The sequence below is a fragment of the Ruditapes philippinarum genome, unplaced genomic scaffold, assembly GCF_026571515.1.
Source record: "Ruditapes philippinarum isolate M1 unplaced genomic scaffold, ASM2657151v2 ctg604_1_1_1_1, whole genome shotgun sequence".
NCBI lineage: Eukaryota > Metazoa > Mollusca > Bivalvia > Venerida > Veneridae > Ruditapes > Ruditapes philippinarum.
The window spans coordinates 45,544-69,540 of record NW_026861800.1 but is presented as its reverse complement, the minus strand read 5'-3'; the positions used below and the strand labels follow the sequence as shown (position 1 = coordinate 69,540).

The 23,997-nt window shown below is 33.4% G+C and overlaps 1 protein-coding gene across 1 annotated transcript; it reads left to right on the top strand.

The window, feature by feature from the left end:
- LOC132716836 (myosin heavy chain, striated muscle-like) lies at positions 1 to 23,615 on the top strand. Its single transcript, XM_060700181.1, has 31 exons — positions 1 to 142; positions 3,521 to 3,801; positions 4,250 to 4,393; positions 4,536 to 4,692; positions 5,104 to 5,131; positions 5,564 to 5,687; positions 5,856 to 5,948; positions 7,680 to 7,743; positions 8,257 to 8,355; positions 9,033 to 9,136; positions 9,470 to 9,608; positions 9,849 to 10,117; positions 10,361 to 10,531; positions 10,867 to 11,046; positions 11,800 to 11,923; positions 12,481 to 12,551; positions 12,874 to 13,079; positions 13,408 to 13,665; positions 13,944 to 14,619; positions 14,995 to 15,140; positions 15,603 to 15,750; positions 16,573 to 16,826; positions 17,146 to 17,224; positions 17,610 to 17,855; positions 18,286 to 18,832; positions 19,082 to 19,322; positions 19,575 to 20,268; positions 21,026 to 21,226; positions 21,461 to 21,625; positions 22,351 to 22,402; positions 23,148 to 23,615. Exons 2-30 carry the CDS (start codon positions 3,604 to 3,606, stop codon positions 22,381 to 22,383), a joined length of 5,859 nt encoding a protein of 1,952 aa, XP_060556164.1. The 5' UTR covers positions 1 to 142; positions 3,521 to 3,603; the 3' UTR covers positions 22,384 to 22,402; positions 23,148 to 23,615.
- The last annotated feature ends 382 nt before the right edge of the window (positions 23,616 to 23,997 follow it).

The following is a 23,997-nucleotide window of genomic DNA, read 5'->3' as shown; positions in this document are numbered from 1 at the left end:
GAACTCATTTTATTGGATAGATCCTCATTCCAAAGTATGCCTCAGCCAATCAGATGCGTTTGCGTTACAATGGCACTAGAAACAATAATATAAAACTGATGTAGACATTTCTGCGCACACTAGAACTAGCTCTCTACAAACCGTAAGTATGGATTGTGAATTTACCTCCCTATTACCACATTTCACACTCCCACCTTTAAAACCTACACCTTTCACACCTCCTCGGCACAATATTTCGTTCAAGTCCCCTTTCAACCTCAAATCCCATATTTGTTTTTACAGATTTATTTTTCATTCCAAAAGTGAAAATACATCATATCGCTGGACAATATATTGTGATTATATTATGGATATATAGATCAACAGATAAAAGAAAGGTGACTTTAATTATAATGTTTAACAATTCAAGATAAGATTATCAAATTAAATAATTCGTCGTAACGGATTTTGCTGACGTTTTCAAGAACTCTATTTATATGGGTATTAATTGGTTTGTACATTATATTAAACTAGTTTCATTGACATACTAAAAGTTAATTTCATTGACATACAAAGAGTTCATTTCAGTCTTGTGTAAACAATAATTGCTAAGTACTACTTCTCTTTTTTTAATTCATAATAAAGAGGAAGTGAATAAAATACACACAAAGTATTCCATAGAACTAACAGAGAAGTCTGCTGAGAGCAACTCAGAGATTAAACACAAAAAGCCGTTTAAACTTCACATAATGTACATTCAAGTTTAAGTATTAATCATATAATAAGGATACATAAAAAAAACAAAAGTATATTGCAAAATTAGTTTTAAAAATCCTGGTAAACTTAACAGTTTGATTCTATCTCGTAGTTTTTGTTTGGTTTTAGGGCGCGCTAACACAATTTAGGTCCGGGGCGACGAGGTACATTTTTTTAGTAAGTTAATAACTAAGGAAATCGGTTAATTTTCATTGCTTAAAAGCTTATAGAAATTGAATTGAAATCGATGTAGTTCAAAGCTTGCTAGAAATTGAAATGAAATCGATGTACGAGAACGTCTCGGAGCTATCTAAATCACGATAATGTTTCATCACATACACTGCTGGGACTTGAACTCATTAGTCATTGCTACCAGTAACCAACTAGGCCAGCCTACATATCCGTACGTTTTGTACCTTTTGTAGCTAATAATATGTATTTCCTTTAACTTTGAATAGACAGTTCGAAATTCAATGCAATGTACATTCACTACACAAATTCAGCACGTTAAAAGTTAAAGAAATACGAAGATGAAAGTAAAATATATCAAGCAGCAGACGATAATCTTATCGTTAATCATTTAATTTATAATTATACTTCATTTATACCGTAGCATTTTTCTTTAAGTTATTTTTTTTCAAGGATTAAATTTTTCACCTGTACAGCGATGTCTTGTAGATATTATATTTACCATCTATGTCTCTGTCAAGAAATTGAGAGTAAAGTACATGTAGTATCAAATAAGACCAATCAAACGTTTTGTTCTCACCTGCCTTAACCTCAATGACATTGACCTTTCTGACATTGACCTATCACTGAAAGTTATAAATGTGTAGCTGTAGTAACCTTGAGAAAAAATGAAGGTCACATTCATCATAGGTAACAGTTGATAGCGAGATATCTTAATCAAATATAGAAACAGAACTCAGTTTGACAGTAGGTAAATCTGTGTCTGATAGTCAAAGATTGACAATTAAACGTTACATACAAGTAAATGATGAGAAAAATCATGTTGGGCACATACTTTGACAAAGTTTACTCCAATAAATTTAAAAGGTTCACGATCATCTTTTACATAAAAACGAAAATGTTGCAAGCTTCAGTTGATTGAATTGTTTTTTATAAGTTTGGCACCGTCAACGCTTTCAAACAACGGGCTTGAAAATACACAGGAAATAACTTTTCGAGATTAACGCCCAATTTGATGTAGGCGTAGGCCGAAAACTTGTATGCAAAATTTCAGAACATTCGCTCACTCTGTTTTCCATGATATTTTTTCTTATAGTGAAACATAACCAAAATTGAATAATGTTGCAACGCTTTTCACTAAAAAAATCGGGCTGAGAATAGCATAAAAGTACGATTATCAATTTATTTCTCAGTATATTGCTTGATTATATTTTTCAAATCTTTCGTTTTAAATGCCCTAGCTGTTTTATGTATGGAATATGAATTTCATGTTTTTAGGTTTTTGGGCTTAACTGGGGTTCCTTTCATCGTGATTATAATCTACAATTTTATTGTTTATTGCTGCATGTTACAAAATGAGAAAAAAATAAAAACATCAAAGTAAGGAAAACTACATTTAAAGTTAAGAAAAGTACAAGTTTTCACACCTGTGATGACGTGTTCTAGGCGAAAATGACAGAATAAAGTAAGTTATTATTATATATCTACTCCCTTTCTAACGAATAAATATTCCTGCAGTTTGTGGCTCATTCTATGTACTTTCTGAGAGAGAGAGAAAAAAAAGAAATAATAAGTGGCTAAGCTAACTCACAATGTGTATTTAATTAAATGTTTACTTATGAGAACAATTTCTGTTTTTCTCATGAAAAATAGCATGAATATGATAGCGTGCAGTTTTTAAAGTGTCTCAGAATTCCAATACGCTTAAGCAATGTTACATTAAAAAAGACAGAAAGAAAAAAACATGCAATATAATGCGGGTTTTTGAAGATTAATCACATTGTGTTTTATATAAAAACCTCTTCTTGTGAGTGATAATGATAATGATGTATAACCTTGCACAGATATTGTGGAATGTATATATTGTCAGAATTTGACAGGAAAAAATATGCATTCTCCATGCGCAGCAATGTAATGTAAAATAACTCTTAGTGAAGGCAACAAATTGACGATGTCAGTATTTGTTATGTTACACGTAAGCGAATAAATGAATACAGCAGTTTGAATTAGCAGGAATCCCGGATAAATAAAACATAGTTACATTATTGTATTGCTATGCGTATTCGCTTAGTGTTGTGTCTCGTACCTAATTATTTTTTATACCCTATCATTTGAAATAACACTTGAAAAATCGTCTCATGTTTTCAAAAGTTGTATTGCATTCTGTCAACATTAATAAATATCTAACTTAATATGACTGCACATATGCTGATTTTGTTTAAAGGTGAATCAAATGCGAAAGCTAGGTTAACAATACCTAGGCTTCAGGAAATAAATTAACTCGATATACGTCTTTGAATTCCTTTCCAATCCTGAATTATATCATGGTGTGTTTGAACTATATGAAATAAATACTGTCTAAAACAATACATAGGCTTGTCTATATTTCAGCCAAACGACATGATGTTGAGGCTGTGCAAAAATACTTTAGTTCTGAATTTAAATTAGAACAAATTGTAAAGAGTCATCTTACCAACTCTTTTTTTTCTTTTTGTGCCAATTGCGACATCTTGTGACAGCAAGATCACATGGTGTAGACAGTAAAAAGTTCACTGAAGTATGCTAGTCTAACGGTAAATTATTTGTCTATTTTCAGTCGGCGAGCTGTTCGAGTCGTGGCAAAAGCAGCAAGTTACCTTTTCGATTTTTCTTAGTGTTCGTGAGTAAACAACCGTAACCATGTCGACTGACTGGTCACAGGACCCGGACTTTAAGTACCTGGCGGTAGATCGTATGAAGGTGATGAAGGAGCAGACCGCGGTTTTTGATGGCAAGAAAGCTTGTTGGATTCCAGATGAAAAGGAAGGCTTCATCCGTGCTGATATTGTCTCATCTAAGGGTGATGATATCACAGTGAAAGTTTTGGCTTCTGGTCAGGTAATAACTTCTCTCTTCTTTAAAATTTTGAAATCCTAAATAGATAGGCAGATAATAAATAAATGCATTCTCAACGACAATTGCCTTCCAGTTTAACTCCTATAAGGTTCCTAATTCCATGTATGTATAAATCTGAGGGGAACCGAGAACCGTGTTCGTACACTGATGTCTCTACGGCTCTAATTTAAATGTGATTGACATGCCTTGGTTTTCATTAAGAATGCACATAAATTTATGATAACACAAGAATTTAAAAACATGAACCAAAATACTAAAATTGTGTAGCATACAGACTAGATTCTGCCTCAAATGAGTGGAAACTAATCAGATTATGATAATTTAAAAATAATAATAATAGTAGAGGGTTTGTTAAAAATCTTAATATGTTTGCATTAAGTGATTTATGAATAATCAATGAGTGCTTTGAACTTTCATTTGTCTTCAACAGAATGCTACTGTTAAAAAAGATGGCCTCCAGCAGGTCAACCCACCTAAGTTCGAGATGACAGATGACATGGCCAACATGACCTACTTGAACGAAGCCTCTGTGTTGAACAACTTGAGACAGAGATACTTCAACGGATTTATCTATGTAAGGATACGTTGTTATATATTACTTTTTAACAACTATGATCTCTTTATGCACGCATAACAAATGGACGCATACTCCGATATCCTGGAATAATTACAAAATGTATTTTATTTTGAGTAACATTTAAAACTTCTCATTTCAGACATACTCTGGTCTTTTCTGCGTCGCTGTGAACCCCTACCGTCGTCTGCCAATCTACCTGGACTCCATCATCTCCAAGTACCGTGGCAAGAGGAAGTTGGAAATGCCACCCCACTTGTTCTCCGTGTCTGATAACGCTTTCCAGTTCATGTTGCAAGGTAAAGAAATGTTGAATGTCTACCGCCAATATAAAATGTTACAAATCTGATTGAAATCTAAATTATCACATTTACAAATTAAAACAGATTTCATATTGTCTTTAACTGTAACCATTTATTTAAAGGAGACTGGCTTTCGGATGGTTAGATACATCATCAATAATGCGCATGTCAATAGCAAAAATGCACGTGCTGATTTGTTGAATATCATCAAGCAGCTTCAGACATTGTTTATGGTATATACATGTATAATACAGAGTATGGTGTGATATATCTCAAATTATGAGAAACATATGTTGCATGTATTTGAAGATCATTCGTCTGTTACGATCAAGTTTAAATTTCCATTTATCTTGCTGTTGGGAAATTGCTCTTTTCCGTCACTGTAACTTGCCATTCCTTCATTTTCAGATCGCGAAAACCAGTCTATGTTGATCACGTGAGTTGCTTTTTTGTCTCAATTTCTTGGGTTATACATGATCATGTAAGCTATATGATATGAATTATAAGAAAAAAGTGTATTAGTTATACCTACAATTTTTCATTACTAGATTGAAAGAGATTATATACATTTTGATTACAAGATCAACAAGCGAAAAACAAAATTTCAGCCTGAATGTTATTAACCATTGTCTGGTGTATGTCTAATTAATTCCTATCCAAAAAATGTGAAATTGATGAAAACCTCCTAAACATATTCTGAGATAATCTGAAGTTGGCGCCATTTAACCATTGTGGTTTCCAACTATACTTTCTATATTAAGGTACGATAAAAAGGGAAAGTGGTGAAATATCAGATCTTTTTCTAAGAATAACATGTTATTTTTGTCTATTGATTTATTCTTATTAAATCTTATATTACCATGATTAGTGGTGAGTCTGGTGCCGGTAAGACTGAGAACACAAAGAAAGTAATCATGTACTTCGCCAAGGTCGCCGCTCAACTCCAGAAACAGACAGAGGAAGAGAAGGCAGCCGCCGCGGCCTCCAAGAAGGTAACGTTTTCTAATAACTGATTTCTTGTATTCTGTATTGAATGTCTTGGTATTATAAAGAATACTAGTAATTAAATGTATGTTGAGATTGTGCTTTATAATACAACAATACCGCATGATAATGACAAGTTTACATCCTATATTATATAAGCACAATATATATTACAGGGTACCCTTGAGGATCAGATTGTGCAGGCTAACCCTGTACTTGAGGCTTACGGTAACGCCAAGACAACCCGTAACAACAACTCCTCTAGATTCGTGAGTTTATATTTGAACTGCTTCCCTAATGTTGTAACCTTTTTCTTTAAAAATATCAATATCAAAATATATCAAAACAAAAATATATATATATATTTATAAACTGCCCAGTAATATAACTGTTTTTTTAAACTGGATGTGACCGTGAAGCATTCAATGTTTGCTATCTGTGTCGTTTGCTTATTTTACCTTGAGCTTATCTATCATATTCCAGAGTGTATCGATAAAGCCCCCACATCCCGAATGCCATTTTTTCTATCCACAAAACATTTACCATTGCTTTATATTACAGGTGATATACCATGTTTAGTAAGGGAGGACATAGCCGCCGAAACTTGCAGCTGATATAGACCATTTGATTGATATAAAAATACCTCTACATCTGTAATTTTATAATAGAAAGCTTGTTTTTATCTTGTTGCTTTTGGGGGTTTATTTTTTTTTTTGGGGGGGGGGGGGGTTGGTTAAAGCTGAAAAATTCTTCATGGCGGTATTTGTGAAGTAATATTTCTAAAATAAAATGGAATATGTTTATTCAGTTTCACAATTTAAAGCAAAACGTTAGTTTTTTTACAGATCAACTGGTCTATAACGGGTTCCCCTATGCTATGTCAGTTGAAATGTCTGTCCATTTCGTCCCAGGCAAATTACATTTTTTCTAAGTGGTCAATGTATGTTTACTGCATGATTTTCACCTTCTGTTCTAGCAAATTTACAGCTCTGGACCTACCATATACCTCAACACACTCCAGCTTTTCTCCAATGTGTGAGTATTCAAACGGATTTGATGTGATTTCCTTATATGTCAACCTCATGTCTCAATCTGTATATGAGCCGAGTCACGACAAAACCAACATAGTGCATTTGCGTCCAGCATGGATCCAGACCAGCCTGCGCATCCGCGCAGTCTGATCAGGATCCATGCTGTTCGCTTACCAACTCTATTACAAGTAGAGAACCTGATAGCGAACAGCATGGATCCTGATCAGACTGCGCGGATGCGCAGGCTGGTCTGGATCCATGCTGGTCGCAAACCCATTATTTTGGTTTTGTCGTGACGCGGCTCATTTATAATTGTTTATAGACGCAACAATTTCAGTTTAACATACTTTTTGTCATTCAAATCATATTGGTACCTTTGATTTTTCATGAACAGTTTAAGCCGATGCTAAAGACATCATCAGAATAAAATACTTGTATAAAAAAACTAGCATAATTTGTTTTCTATTTGATTTAGGTCAGGGAAGTTTTAATAACATGTTCAGACACAAACAATTTGAAGTAAAAAAAATAGAGAGGCATTTTGGGATTCAACTAAATTTTATGAAAACGACTATTCGAATACTAATATATTCGAAAATGAAATACAAATATTTGAACACCAAGATCATGATTTGTCTCCGGCCCCTATTTTCAAAACCTATTACATTTAACCAAAGACCAACTGCAAGTAAAACACAATACGTTAACTTGCAGTTATATATAAATTGAACTATTTTTGTTGTACAGATTCAATTGACTGAAGGCAAAGATAGTGCACAATTATATTCAAATTCTATATACTATAAACGTGACATCTTAACAGTTTGTGTATTTATATTGTAGTAATGATGTTCTATGTACAAATCCAAAATAAAATTATGTTCTGTTCTGTTTTGTTCAAAAGACTTTCAGTTGGTAATGGTCTTTAACATATTTTTAAATGACTGTATGATTGTTTTATTTGTTTAGGGTAAATTTATCCGTATCCACTTTGGTCCTACTGGAAAAATCGCTGGAGCCGATATCGAGACTTGTAAGTTGAATAAAGTTTTAAAAATACCATAAATAATAATAATAATAATAAAAGTAATAATAATAATAATAATTTAATGGGTGGTTAAATCGAAAGAAACAGTACTGATATAAAAGAAATGTGTATTTATTTATTCTTTATTTATTCTTTCTTTTTCTTTTTATTAGGCTTTAATGTCGCACCAACACAGTATAGGTCATATTTTTTCAGCTGCCCTCTGTGCGTTATTTAGGCACACACAGGCACAGTAGTAGAATAACCGACGTTCCGTTGGATAGCTTTCTCATATGAAAGAATAATGCAAAGACGCTTGCACAGCTCGAACCTACATCGGTGGGGGGCGAGTTGTTTAAAGTCAACGACCTTAACCATCCGGCTATAAACGTCCCTTAATCATATGTTTAAAATAAAATGTTTTAAATTCTAATCAAATGAAAGATTGTTGACGTCAAATTTGACGTGATTATATCACTTTGAATGAAAGTTAATGAGCTTACTTTGTTTCCTATTAAGACCTGTTGGAGAAGTCTCGTGTAACATACCAGCAATCGGCTGAGAGAAATTACCACATCTTCTACCAGATATTGACAAATGCAATTCCAAAATACCACGGTAATTGTCTATTCGTCCATATTTGATCTGTTTTCATTTATACCGTCGCCACTGTTTTATAAACGAAATGCCTTTTTCTTTACTATATACTTTAGAGAACAACATTTTACGTCAACCATTTAACAGTCCTAGCATCAGGATAGAATCTCGGTCGTTTCGCAAATTCAACGTGTGTGGTTAGATTTGAAAACGCACCCTATAGACGTCAACAATATATTTCATTTGATTACAAAGTTCTAAAATGGTATCATATTCTTGATTTAAATATGACTTTTGCAGAATTTTAGTGACATACCTGTTGAGTAATTACTTACATGAAAGAGTTGACGAAATTAAACCTTACGAAGAACATTAACTCAGTAACGAATTAAAAATTTTTGGAACAGCCATTGATTTTTTCCTTTAGTAACGTATTGGGATTGACAGTAATATTTCCAATGACTTTCCGATTTAAAAACATCTACGGGATCGTCATACCTTTCAGTATTAATTTTAGTTACTTCTCAAAATACATAGTAGCGAAATCATGAATAATGCACATATAATGAAAAATTGGTGTTAATGAGTTTCAGTCTTCATGTCTTTGTGGTAACTTGTCACAAACATAACATAACACAGGTCATGTCAGATATATTTACTATTTTGGATTTAATGTGTTTCCTGTCATATTGTTACAGAAATGTGTTTGGTTCAACCTGACGCAGGCCTGTATTCGTTCATCAATCAAGGTGTATTGACTGTTGATGGTATCGATGACGTAGAGGAAATGAAATTGACAGATGTAATTATTTCAATTATGATTTTCCTTTTTAATTGGGTTTACGTCGCACCAATACATAATATGTCATATGACAACTTTCCAGCTTTACTTGTAGAGAAAGACCTCAAGTAGAACCACTAACGTTCCGTAAGCTAGTTGGATAGCTTCCTCACTCATGAAAATATATTTGATCGCATTTTGCGTAAGAATAAAAATTCATTTTTAAGAAAATATCAAAACAAATGTACATTTGTAATTAATTTTATTGATTAGATAAAGGAATGTATTTTGTTTCTTTCTTCTGTAACTTGTTTCTTTCATATTATCAATTTTGTAACTGTTTATTTAACCTAGGATGCCTATGACGTGTTGGGCTTCACCCAGGACGAGAAGAACAGTTTGTACAAAATCACTGCCGCTGTCTTACACGCCGGCGAGATGAAATGGAAACAACATCCAAGAGAAGAACAGGCTGAAGCTGATGGCACTGCTGGTAAGATGTTTTATACGAAAGCTAACTTCTAAGCATAAATTCTGCATCATGATTAAACGGGTGCTTACTCACAACTTTCAATATGCTCATGTTATTTTACTCGTATGCTATTTGCATTGTTGTTAGGGTTGTTTCAGTGTCATTTCTTAATATATATATATATATATATATATATATCCATAAATCTTGCAATGTTTCTGAGAGATTTTGCTAAGTTTTCTTAAACGTTTCTCACAACAGAGGCCGAAAAGGTTGCTTTCCTGTTCGGTGTGAACAGCGGAGATTTGCTTAAGGGCTTCTTAAAACCAAAGATCAAGGTCGGCACAGAATTTGTCACTCAAGGTCGTAACAAAGATCAGGTGACCTACTCGGTCAGTGCTTTGGCCAAGTCTACCTACGCTCGTATGTTTGACTGGCTGGTCAAGAGAGTCAATTTGACCCTTGATACCAAAGCAAAGAGAAACTATTACATTGGTGTATTGGACATTGCTGGTTTCGAAATTTTTGACGTAAGTTATTTTATTGATTTCAAAATAAATAATAAGCTCGATGAAGTTAATTTATAAAATAAAAAGATAATATCATGCATTGAAACTTTGTTTAATTAGAATGTGATTAGATTATTCAGTAGTATGTGAACAACTAAATTGGTATTGTAACCATGATACATGTACGAGTATCATGCATTCCGATAATGAATACCGAAGAATAAATGTTATTACATTTTAAAAACATATTTTTTTCTTTTGTAGTTCAATAGTTTTGAGCAATTGTGTATCAACTACACCAATGAAAGACTCCAGCAGTTCTTCAACCATCACATGTTCGTACTGGAACAGGAAGAATACAAGAAAGAAGGTATCCAGTGGGAATTCATCGACTTCGGTATGGACTTGCAGGCCTGCATCGATCTTATTGAAAAGGTTCTTACTTTACATTTTCCATTTTCAATAAACTTATTTGAGCTTAATTGCGAACAATAGCTTGTCTGGCCTTATACCGAATCGTATTATGGAATAATATGTGGTGTTGTATAGAGACATTAAACGTATTAATTTGAACGATCAACAAATTAAGAGAAAGAAAATACCTTGAATAATTAGATAAAATTCCATCGGATAACCTAATAACATTGTAACATGTTGGTGCAAACTCTTTCATAGCATTTATAAATTGAATGTTTAGAATTTGAATCCAAATTCTTTTTTCTGTTAAGCTAAAATAAATATGTTTATATGTTAATTGTAATTTTGTATAGCCTATGGGTATCTTGTCCATCCTTGAAGAAGAATGCATGTTCCCCAAGGCCTCTGACAAGACCTTCGAGGAGAAACTTATGATCAACCATCTTGGTAAGACCAAGAGTTTCCAAAAGCCTATAAAGAGCCGAAAAGGTGGTGCCAACGCCCACTTTGAGTTGGGTCACTACGCTGGTGCTGTAAGTTGATTTTTATTTAAAAGCAAAATTCATACTTGATTAATAATAAATGCAATTATCAATAAATTAACTAAAATAAGAATTGACCAAAAACGTTACAAAGTTGTTTTTTTATTACTTAGTTTAAACATATTTATTATATTAAATACATGACAAATAAAATACACATGATGGGTATAAAAAAAGCACATGGGTTTGGCAACAAATTCTAGAAACATTAGATTAAGTTCTTCCCAGAAATCAATATTATAGAAAAAATACTTTTATGATTTAAATGATTACTTTTAGCATGTATTTAAACAAAACAATATTCAATTAAGTTTTTGTCAAAATAGTTGGTTTCTAATAAATGTCGTCCTTATGCCAACCATGTCAATGGTAAGATCAAGAATTTACAGAAGTCCTTTCAAAGTCGAAAGGGTGGTGCCAATGGCCACTGTAAGTTTGGTCACTATGTTAGCGCTATAAGCTGAAATGTTCAAAAGGAAAAATCATATTTGATTTGTTAATGAAATAAAAATTAATCAAAAGCGACAAAATGTCATAACGCATTTGCATTGCCTTAAACTCTTTTGTTTATGATTCAATCAAAAGCAAACTTCAATTTATTTTTGTCAAATCATGGGTTTTTACATGTGTGTCTCTGATTTCTTTAGACATTTCTTTTTACCAAAGGTAATCAATGAAAAAAATAGTATCATCTTGGCAAAAAAACAACATGCTATTGATATTGACAAATATATGTCCTGATAGGTTCCTTACAATCTCACCAACTGGCTGGAGAAAAATAAGGATCCAGTTAACGAGACTGTTGTTGGAATTCTTGGTGAATCAAAGGAAGCTCTTGTAGCCAGTCTCTTTGCTGCTCCTGCTGCACGTACGTGATTAATATCATTGTTACTTTATAGTAGAAAGCTATAATTATGTTAAATAACGTTTTGTTTGAAACACCATTACTTCATATGTTCTATGTGTAACATTAATTGCAACATGCTCGTTCTTTGACGTGTTTGTTTGTTTGTTTGGGTTTTACGTCACATCGACACAGTATAGGTCATATCGCGACGTTCCCGCTTTACTGGTGGAGGAGGACCTCAGGTGCCCTTCCGTGCATTATTTCAGGCACGAACGGGCACCTGAGTAGAACCACCGACGTTCCGTAAGCTAGCTGGATAGCTTCCTCACATGAAAGAATCCAAAGTCCCTGTCGGGATTCGAACCCACAGCGGTGAGGGGCAAGTGGTTGAAGTCAACGACCTTAACCACTCGGCCACGCACGCCTCTTTGACGTGTATTGTATAGATATTTTCTAATGTTTTGTGTGTCAGGTGCATCACTTGATAAAATAAGTTATTAAACGTATGTCTATAATGAATAATTTTCATTTTTATAAAGCAATAGAAGTAAATACCTTGTACTTATTTTATAATGCAGCCGAAGGTGGTGGTGGTGGCAAGAAGAAGGGGAAATCATCTGCTTTCCAGACCATCTCCGCTGTACACAGGGTAAGCAAATTACAAACTACTATTAACAGGTTTGAAATATTCTTTGCGAAATATGATAATGAATAATAAATGTCGTCCCTTCAAATTAGGACATATTTGTTAGCAGTTTTCACTGTCAACAAATATCAGTTACAAAAACAAAGTATCTTCAAAGCTTTGAACTTCTGATTTTAATCGAAGAATTAATATTCATGTACAAAAGCATTTTTCTTTGGTATTGTATACTAATTTTCTTATTTCAAATCAGTATATCTGAAATATACTTTTTAACCAAATATGATGAATGCAATTAATAAAATCAGGGTTTTACTTTAAACAACAGGAATCTCTGAACAAGCTGATGAAGAACTTGTACACCACTCACCCCCACTTTGTACGTTGCATCATTCCTAACGAGACCAAGTCTCCAGGTGTCATTGATGCCGCTCTTGTACTCAATCAGCTTCAGTGTAACGGTGTACTTGAAGGTATCCGTATCTGTAGAAAGGGATTCCCAAGCAGAGTAGTTTATGGTGAATTCAAACAAAGGTAATTCAATCTGTTCACCTGTTAATATCTTAACAAATGTTGCAATTATTGATACCTAAATAGCATTGAAATGATTTTTGGGCTCTCTTTTTACATATTAGTTTACATGTATAAGATTTTAATTATATTGCGCTCAAATAATATCACATTTTAGGGAACGAATTTTGAAGAGAAGCCAAAAATAAAACTGAAATTACTAGTATCTTTTCTCCAACACTTAAAATAAAAGCACAATTCCAGAATAACAGATAAAAAAGCACTCTTTAGAAATTTGACTCCAAAATCATATAAATCATGCAATAGTTTTGTATTCAAATGAATATTGTAGATACTCTATACTGGCTCCAAACGCTGTTCCACAAGGATTTGTTGAAGGTAAATTGGTCACAGAAAAGATTTTGGAAGCCCTTCAGATGGATGTTAACGAGTACAAGATCGGTAACACCAAAGTGTTCTTCAAAGCTGGTGTGTTAGGTATGCTTGAAGATATGCGTGACGAACGTCTCTCTAAGATTGTGTCACTCTTCCAGGCCTGGATCAGAGGTTATCTTATGCGCAAACAGTATAAGAAACTGCAAGACCAGAGGTGGGTTCACCCCAATTCTTATCTTTTAATGAGATACCAAGATTTCCGATTTTTATATATTGTACACATTGAAACTAAGAGAAGGCCAAACACATAATCTTTTTACAATACATTTTTATGTGATATCACAGTTAAACCTGTTTCGCAATAAGCACATTTAAGATTTTAATTTGTTCTGTACAATTTGCTTACAAAATAAAAAAAACCTTTAGTTAATGATTATTGCTTATCAGGTTTGACGTTCCTGTAATATATTTATCATTTCTGTTTGCTTGAAGGACTGGTCTTTCAAGAATTCAGAGAAACATCCGTAAGTACATGATATTGAAGAACTGGCAATGGTGGAAATTGTACACAAAGGTTAAGCCACTTCTAAGTGCTGCCCGCGCTGAAGATGAAATGAAAATGATGGAAGAAGAATTCAAGAAATGCAAGGAAGAGTTGGCCAAGGTCGAGAAACAAAAGAAAGAACTTGAAGAACAAAATGTTGGTTTAAGAAGACAAAAAGATGATATGTATTTCCAAATGCAGGCAGAACAGGATACCATGGGTGACTATGAGGAGAAGATGGAAAATCTCATTAAAGAAAAGGCAGAATATCAGGCACAAATAAAAGACCTAGAAGAAAGGTGCATGGATGAAGAAGAAGCCGGAGCAGAACTTCAAGCTGTTAGGAAAAAATTAGAAGAAGAAGGCGAACAACTCAGGTCTTCAATCAAAGAACTTGAAGGTACTCTAGCTAAAGCAGAACATGACAAGACAACTAAAGACAATCAAATAAAAACACTGCAAAGTGAAATGGCCCAACAAGATGACCAGATTGGTAAATTGAACAAGGATAAAAAGAACCTCGAGGATAATCTGAAGAAAACAGAAGGTGCTCTTGCTGCTGAGGAAGAAAAGAATAATAATCTTAATAAGCTTAAACAGAAGCTTGAGAGCACACTTGATGAGGTATGAACATTAGGCTCTTTAATCAGAGATCTTAATGCAACTATTTATATCATTTACGTATTTAAAATATTCGTATTACTCATACAAGATATTTCAGTGTGTTTGTACATTTTATTTGTGCCATGTTATCTTTGTTGAGATAAAAGATTATGGTTTATACAAATGGTTATTTCGTACGGGATTGCTTTTCTGTTATTGTATATTGATTTGAATTTAGATTATTGCATTGCTTATAGCAATAGACGTATTCAATTTATATGCGATAAAACACTTCTTTTATAAGAAATGCAAATAGATATAATGAATAATTGGTACGAAATGCTTTGAATGGTGTTTACGTTTAGCATGTACAAGAAATTAACGAATTAATTACAGCTGGAGGATAACTTGGAGCGTGAAAGAAAGGTTCGTGCAGATGTCGAAAAGGCCAAAAAGAAACTAGAGTCGGATCTTAAATCATCACAAGACAATGTAGAGGAACTTGAACGTCTTAAGGGTGAACTTGAAGGCAATATCAAAAAGTATGTACAACGTATTTTTAAACTTATAATATCTCTCATAAAGATTCAATTAAACTGTATCTGCAATTGTTACCTATTTGCTTTTCTTTCCCTTTTCCAGATTGCCGACTTCTTGAAAAGACATAAAAATTACATATTTAAATCAAGAAATTGCTCGAGAACCTGTACATTAAATAAGGGAAAATACCTAATGCAGTCAATAAACAATAAAGCTAGTCACAATAGATATTACTAACAGTATTATTTTGCTGATCTGCTTAATTTAAAAAATATTAAAATTATTCTTTCCGTGCAATACAATTGAGTGTCTTATCTTTAGTCTAGAATTATTATGATTTCGTTAAGAAAAATTTACGAGTGAAACTACTGTTTTAATGATCGCTTATTCAAAAAGAAACAAAATCTAGAATCAAAAACTAGGCGTGTGTTTTTCTAACTACATTTTTTTTCTCTTTTTATCAGGAAGGAAGCTGAAAATAAAGCTCTTAGCTCAAAACTCGAGGATGAGCAAAACTTGGTCGCTCAACTCCAAAGAAAGATCAAAGAACTTCAGGCTCGCATTGAAGAACTCGAAGAAGAGCTTGAGAATGAGAGACAAGCTAGATCAAAGGTAATAAGTTATTTACTTTTAGTACCATTTTCTTAAACACACAATGATATATGTTTTATTGCTTAGTTTCAATTAGTGTGAAATAAAGTTGGTTTCCAAAAATATTATTTAAAAACAAAGATATTTGCATCTGAACATTGTCCTGCAAACGATATTATGAAAATCAGTTGTTAAATAACAGAAAGCTGTTTAGTAAAAGCAAAACTATCGTCTGCCTCTACAGTGTAAGTAGAGGTATGAATTTATTTATTTGAGATTTAACAAAAATGCATGTAAAGTTAAATTTATGTTTACCTTATTATAGACAGAACTTCTACTTAACCTGGAATTTTTAGGAAACCTATGTAGAAGTTATTTCGTATAATAATCAAAGTTAAAAAACGAACAAATTGCTTTTTTCGTACTTTTAATTATGAATTCAATCAAATGAATCATTTTAAATGCCTTGGAAGATAATTATGTTTTATGTTTATTTATCGTACATCATTTATAAAATTCACTTTAATGTTCAATTATAATAACAATGATAAAAAATAAAAATATATTTATTCTCATCATTGTTTTTTAGATCATTATTATCATTATTATTAAAGACATCATCAACAGCATCAATATTCCTTTTGCAAAATCAATATTTGTAACATCATTCAGTGATCCTATACATCTACAAATTACAAGCTTGTTAAGCAGATAAGTTGATAAATGCTCTAGTTGATTTAATTAGTTCAATTACAAACAAACAATAATATGAATACCTGAAAACAGAACATTAACGGCTTTTATAAAATTTTAAGTTTTATGTCATTGTCTTTGCCATTTTAGGTTGAGAAACAGAGAGTTGAACTTTCCCGCGAGCTTGATGATCTAAATGATCGCTTGGAGGAAGCTGGTGGCGCCACTGCCGCTCAACTTGAACTGAACAAGAAGCGTGAAGCTGAACTGTTGAAGCTTCGACGTGAAATGGAAGAACAAAGTCTTCAGGCAGAGTCTCAGATCAACTCACTTCGCAAGAAAGCTAACGATACAGCTGCTGAAATGGCAAACCAGGTTGATCAACTTACAAAGACCAAACAGAGGTAATAAAAGAAAAGGTGTACTACTGAAGAGACATTGGGCATATATAGCAACCATCTTAAACATAAATATCAAGTAAAAAGTAGACATTTGTTAGCATTTTCGTTGTTCGCTTTAAGAAATAAGAACACATCGTTGAAAAAATCTCAAACAAAACTTTTTAAAAAAATCAAATGTATATATATTTTGATTCACAGATGTCATTTGTTTGAAGAAATGTCAAAGATAATGCAATTGCAAACTTACAACGCAAGTCATGTAAAGACGTGTAAAGTTCCATCAACTCAGATTTTCATAATTTTTGTTTATTTGGTATTGTAGAGTTGAAAAGGAAAAGATGCAGCTAAAGTCTGAAATTGACGATCTTCGTACGCAAATAGACCATGTTTCTAAAAACAGAGTATGTACAATTGTACAATAAATATCTCGCAAGCCTCTATTAAAAGTCATTTTATATAAGCAGTCAACTTTCAAAAGATAAATTAAATTCTTAATTTTCAAAAAGAGATTTAGTATTTCAAAACGGATTACATGCTCATGATATAAAACATCCAAGTCCATTAAATTGATATACAATGTTATAAGTATGTGATGTATTCCACTTAAACACTTAAAAGTGACAACAATAATACGTAATTATTGTTGATAACAAACTCGTTCAACCAACTCATCATAATTCATATACATGTACTTGCAAAATATCTAATATCTTGAGGTATTTATAAATAAAAATGACTAACGACATAGCTTTCATGATTCTCATGACTGAAATTTTATATCTTAAGGGTATGTCTGAGAAAATGTCAAAACAAGTTGAATCACAAATCTCCGACCTCAGTCTCCAAATTGAAGAAAGCAAAATCAGTTATCAGGAAGTCAGTTCTGTGAAAGTGAGATTACAAGCCGAAAACTCCGAATTCACTCGCCAGATAGAAGAATCTGAAAGCAGATTAAACCAACTGTCTAGAGAAAAACACAACTACATCACACAACTTGAGGAGGCTAGACATGCTCTTGACGACGAAAGCAGGGTATTTGGAAAAATGTTTTAGCATTAAAACAGGACAATATTTCGAAATATGTTGCATGAATTCTTTAATTTTCAAAAACAAGTTTAAGAATTTTTAATATCACATTTCTGTATTTAAGTGAAATGGCATTAATAATAAAACCAGCGAGTATTTAAACATGATTTAACAAACACGTCTTAATATTTAAGCAGTTTAAATTTTAAGTTTTCCTCCAACTTATCTTGAGAATAGGTTTATCCATTCAGTATTGGACAAATCATTTGTAACCTAACAATAAATAATCATGCATTTAGTAAACTTCTCCTGTATCAATATGAGACAAACGTTTTGCATACTTGTATCAAGAGAAATTGCTTTTCTTAGATCATAAAAACATGAAAAATTTGAATGATTAACAAAGAAATGATTCCTATAATCTACTTCTAATTAGGCTCGCCAAAAGTTTGCCACTGAAGTCAGGCATCTCCAAGCCGATCTTAACTCTCTCCGTGAACAATTTGAAGAGGAATCTGAGGCTAAGAATGATTTACAGAGACAACTGTCTAAAGCACATACCGAGGCCCAACAATGGCGTGTTAAGTATGAAACAGACGGTATGGCTCGTGCTGATGAACTTGAAGAAAGTAAGCGCAAGCTTCAAGTCAGACTTCAGGAGGTTGAGGCAGCACTTGAGGTCGCAAATACTAAGGTGTCAAGTCTAGAAAAGGTCAAAGCTAGACAGCAAGTTGAACTTGAAGACGCTGTAGCAAACTACGACAGAGCTAATGCAACTGTTACACAACTTGAAAAGAGAAGCCGATCCTTCGACAAAGTGGTTGCTGAATGGCAAGCAAAATACCGCACCATACAGATAGAATTTGAAACAGTCCAGAAAGAGTCTCGAGGATATTCAGCTGAATTGTATCGCATCACATGTCAGCTTGTGGAATCAAATGATGCTAATGAAGTATTAAAAAGGGAAAACAAAACTCTGTCCAGTACGTACTTTTGTCATAGATTTTGTGAGTCTTTCAAATATGATGTTATGTACAACATTTAGATATAGGTTAAATGCATGCACATTTCTTTTCTTAAACATGTATTTTCAATGGTTATTTTAAATCGTTTAAGCTGGCTTATGAACCATTAAGATATGGCAGTTTGATATTGAAAACGTAATTATGGCTTGTAGCGATATGTATTAACATTCTATCTCTTTACCTGATTATCTAAGTTTAAAATTTCAGCTGAAATTCATGACTTAAACGACCAGGTTATAGATCTTGGAAGAATCGTACAAGAACACGACAAAGCTCGTCGCCGTCTTGAATTAGAAAAAGAAGAACTTCAAGCTGCCCTAGAAGAAGCTGAAAGTGCCCTTGAACAGGAAGAAGCTAAGGTTGCCAGAGTTCAGCTTGAAATCGTTTCCATTAGGCAAGAAATTGACAAGCGCATTGCTGAGAAGGAGGAAGAATTTGAAAACACAAGGTATATTAATCATTCTCTTGTAAGATAAATCTATTTGTTTTTAGTTTTATCTTAGAAGCACATGTTCATAATTAATGTTTTAAACAAAATATTTATCAGAATTAAATGATTTTCTATAAAATGATATAAAGGGTATTTGCTTTTGAAGTGTTGGATCTTAGAGTATTAATTTAATTTGTCTCCGCAATTTCCACTATGACTTCTTGAAGATCATTATATTGGGATAAAAATGACATATACGTCCCATTGCAGACGTAATCATCAACGATCTCTTGAATCAGTAAATGCAAGCCTTGAAGCTGAAGTTAAGGCAAAGGTAGAGGCCCTGAGAATACGCAAAAAGCTAGAGCAAGATATCAATGAGCTCGAATCTTCACTTGATCTTAGCAATCGCTCAAGGGCAGATGCCGAAAAGAACGTGAAGAGGCTCCAAGAATTGCTTAGAGAGATGCAGGCGGCACTTGAGGAGGAGCAGCGCAAGGTCAGCGAAGCACGTGAAGCTTTTGAAATTGCTGAGAGACGAACACACTCTGTTCAGGTTGAATGTGAAGAAATGAGAAACCATCTTGAGACGGCCGAAAGGTCACGCAAGGTTGTAGAAAATGAGCTAGTTGAAACATCCGATCGCGTGAATGAATTAACAGCTGCTCTTCAGTCTATTGAGAGCCAAAAAAGAAAGATTGAAGGCGACTTCGCCGCTATACAAGCAGATATGGACGACATGAGTAATGAGGTGAAATCTGCTGATGATAGAGCTAAAAAGGCATCTCTAGATGTTCAACGACTGACTGAAGAACTACGTTCTGAAAAGGATCATGGTTCAGCTCTTATAAAGATTCGTCAATCTCTTGAATCTCAAGTGAAAGACCTCACAGGTCGTCTTGATGAAGCTGAAACAGCATCTTTGAAGTCTGGACAGAAGGCAGTTGCAAAGCTGGAAATAAGGGTGATTACATGTATATGCATGTGTTATCTAAACATGAATACATTTAGTAGATTTAATTCAACTCGTTTTTTCATTTTATTTCTACACTATGATATTACCATATAAGTATTTTTTTCTGTTCTGCGGTTTTTCCAAATTTTTCGGTGGACTTTATTTCTGCGGCACACTCTTTGGACAAAACGTGATTTAGATTCTGCGGCTCATTTTATCAAGGTCTAAGTTACATTTCTCTACCTATAACGTTTGCATGTACATATTCGCATTTGTTTATCGCAAAACAGTCAGTAATTAATACTCGCGTGCAAAAAAATATAATGGGTAGCAATAGAAACGTATACATCTTTTGATCAGCGTGAAATGACGCGTAAAAATATTCCCCAGTTATATCTCTAATTTAAAAAGAAATGATAGAAACGTAAAGCAGACGACAATTAAAGTATAAGACGATTATTTTGCAGTACAATGGTTAAAATGGTTTGAATGATTTAGCTGTTAACAACCATTTTAGCATACCGGCAAACACTATATGTGACGTTTAAATATCTTTATTAATAAACTGACATTATTAACAATAAGTACATATTTACAAACACAGCTTACATACTTAGCCGATAGCAATTTTATACAACTCGATGAACCGCCAACCGTTATAATCCGTTAGTCACGGCACATGTCATAAGGTTGCAATTAGTTAATTCCTGACTAACTTGAACAGACGAGTATTATATGTGTTCAGTTTCATGTTTAATATCAACAGGTTCAGCAATTGGAAAGTGAATATGAAGCTGAGCAGAGACGTCATGTTGAAACTCAAAAGAACGCACGAAAGGCCGACCGACGCTTGAAAGAATTGGCATACCAAGTTGAGGAGGACAGGAAGAGCGCGGAAATATTACAAGATCTTGTTGATAAACTTCAGACAAAGATTAAGACATACAAACGCCAAGCTGAAGAAGCAGTAAGTGAATTATGTTATACTTTCAAATGCTTCGTGAAGTATTGTTTTCATCAGTAGAGGAAGTGCCCTATATGCTAGCTTGCAGAATTTATAAAAATAAAAAAATTATGATCTTAAAACATTTACAAGTATGACGCTTAATCAGCACCAAATTCCAACGCTAATTAGCAAGCTATTTAAAAAAGTAAGGCAATAGTTCTTGTTTTTAATTTGTAAAACATTTTGTTTCTGTAGGAGGAGGTCGCAGCTATTAATCTCGCCAAGTTCCGTAAGGTTGCCGAAGAGCTTGAGGACGCTGAGTCACGTGCTGACTCCGCTGAAAACATGGTGTCTAAATTCAGGGTACAGAGTAGAAGTTTCTCTGCAGCTGCAGCCACAGGCAGTAGTAGCCATACTGTTGTAAGTATTCAGGACAGTCGAAGCAAAACTCCTGTAACTATTCAGGGCAGTAGTAGTCGTACTGTAAGTATTCGTACTGAAAATTAGATACCACAGGTCAGGGCAATACTGACAAAATTGTTGTATTTTTCCAGGGCAGTAGTAGCCATATTGTTTTAAGTACCTAATCTTTGGCAGTAGTGCCTACATTGTTGTAAATATTCAGGGCCGTTGTAGTCATACTTTTGTTAGTATTCAGGGTAATTGTAGCTATACTGTTTTGCAAAGTAAGTAATTACGGCATGCCAGGGCAGTAGTAAAATTATTATTCTATGTGTTCAGGGCAGTTGTAACTATCCTTATTACAGGCCGATAGTAGTTATTCTGTTGCAAATATTCAGAGAAGTGGTAGCCATACTATGGTACTGGTAGTCATACTGCTAGGCAAGAACCCAGGACAGTAGTAGCAATACTGTTGTTTAAAATCAATAAACACCGCGGCTGAGGGCAATAGTAGCAGTATTATTGTATGTACTCAGGCCAATATAGTAGCCACAAAATTTGTATTGCAACACTTCTGGGCACATATATGATAACTGTTCATTTAATGATAAATAGTGATGCAATCGTGCTATATCATTGCATAGCCTTTTTGGTCATTGCTGTGCAATAAATAATATGAAAAGATACAAATAACTCATTGTATCGTATGGATAAAATAATATTATAAATACGTTTGTTTTCAGATCAAGACATCATTCACCAGCGCAGAAATGTAAACAATTTTTACACTTAGAGGTAACTATTTCTATGACGTAGATACCATTTTACGTTGTTTCAAGAATGTCCTACCTTAACGATGGCAACAAGTTATCTTGATATTATCTACAACAAAGATTAAGTTAATCTAATTTATCATGATGAATATTAAGTTAAGTTGAAGCATATTTACTAACCTGTACGGTTCAACCGGACCTATCCACTTGACAGACTCTATCTGTATATCCAAGAAAAGATAACTAAACAGTACTAAAGACGGTCACTACTTCTTGTTACTTCCCTTTACTCGTTATATTCTAGACGGCATAAATTTTCCTCTTTTTGATTTTGTTGCAAACCGACGATCTGCGTACTGTTATTATTATTATTAATTATTATTATTATTATTATTATTATTATTAAGCAATTGTTTTGGATTATTATGCAAATTATATGATTTTAAATACTTTTAATTTTATCTGTCATTGAATGTCTATTTTATAGTTTTATCAAAGAAATGAAACTGGATTTTGCTATTGATGACTGACATTTCAGAATGATCTCTGCTTGAGAGACCGGTTTAAAGTTTCACTTGACCTTTGAATTAGCAAACAGTAATAATAACAATACACGTTACTTTATTAGACATATGAGACTATTTGGCAAGCAAGCATTCCAACATTATTTTGGTTAATGTATATTTATTAGAATAATCGTATTATGTGTTTCACAATTTTGACTAGACAATATAAGAACATTATTATAATATATGTGATTATTTCAGGAAAATAGCTATGTTGCCCACAGCTTGACCCTTGACCTGTGCAATCACTTCGTCTTGTGAGGGTGATGACATTAAATGCCTGGAGAAAACGGCAAACCAGTTGTAGAGTCTGTTTCCATGACTACACTCCTGTATTCTCGTGTTATGAACTTGTGTTATTTTTTACTTATATTAACATAGAAAACAAGTGTTATCAGTGGAATAGTTTAAAATATTGTGGTTTTGGACTGTTTTAACAGGTACATTACGTAACAAGTTGTTTGGAAGGTACAGACAGACAAACAGACACTTGATAAGATCCTATAATAGGATCGTCAATGATCCCTCATTGGGCGAAGAACTAGCTGTAGAATATTATATGTAGTTGTAAAGTTTGTGATAAAATTTGTAGTTGTGTATTTGCTCGTCAACTGTTTCTGTATTGCTAGCATGGTATTAAAAAAATAATGAAATGTACAAGAAAACGAACAGTTTGTTTTCCTTATTATTATTGTTGTTATAATTGTTGTTGTCTCGTGAATGTGTACGATGTTTGGTGCAGCAGAATAAAGTCACGACGATTATTAAACGTTGTCTGAGTTCCAGTCCACATGTTCTGTCATTGGCTGCCGATATAACTACATTTATCACGTCAGGCAGCAAATTACAATTAACCGATCTCCTTGAAATAATAAAAAAATACAGTTCTGCTTGAGTTTATAAACATTATATGTTTGAACCAATGAACAAATAATTAATTGCACGATTCAACATTTTTAATCTTTTACATTTGTCAGTAGCTATAACATGTATCACTGTAAGATACAATAGAATATTTAGTGATTGGGTGAACATCTTATGTTTCTAAGTA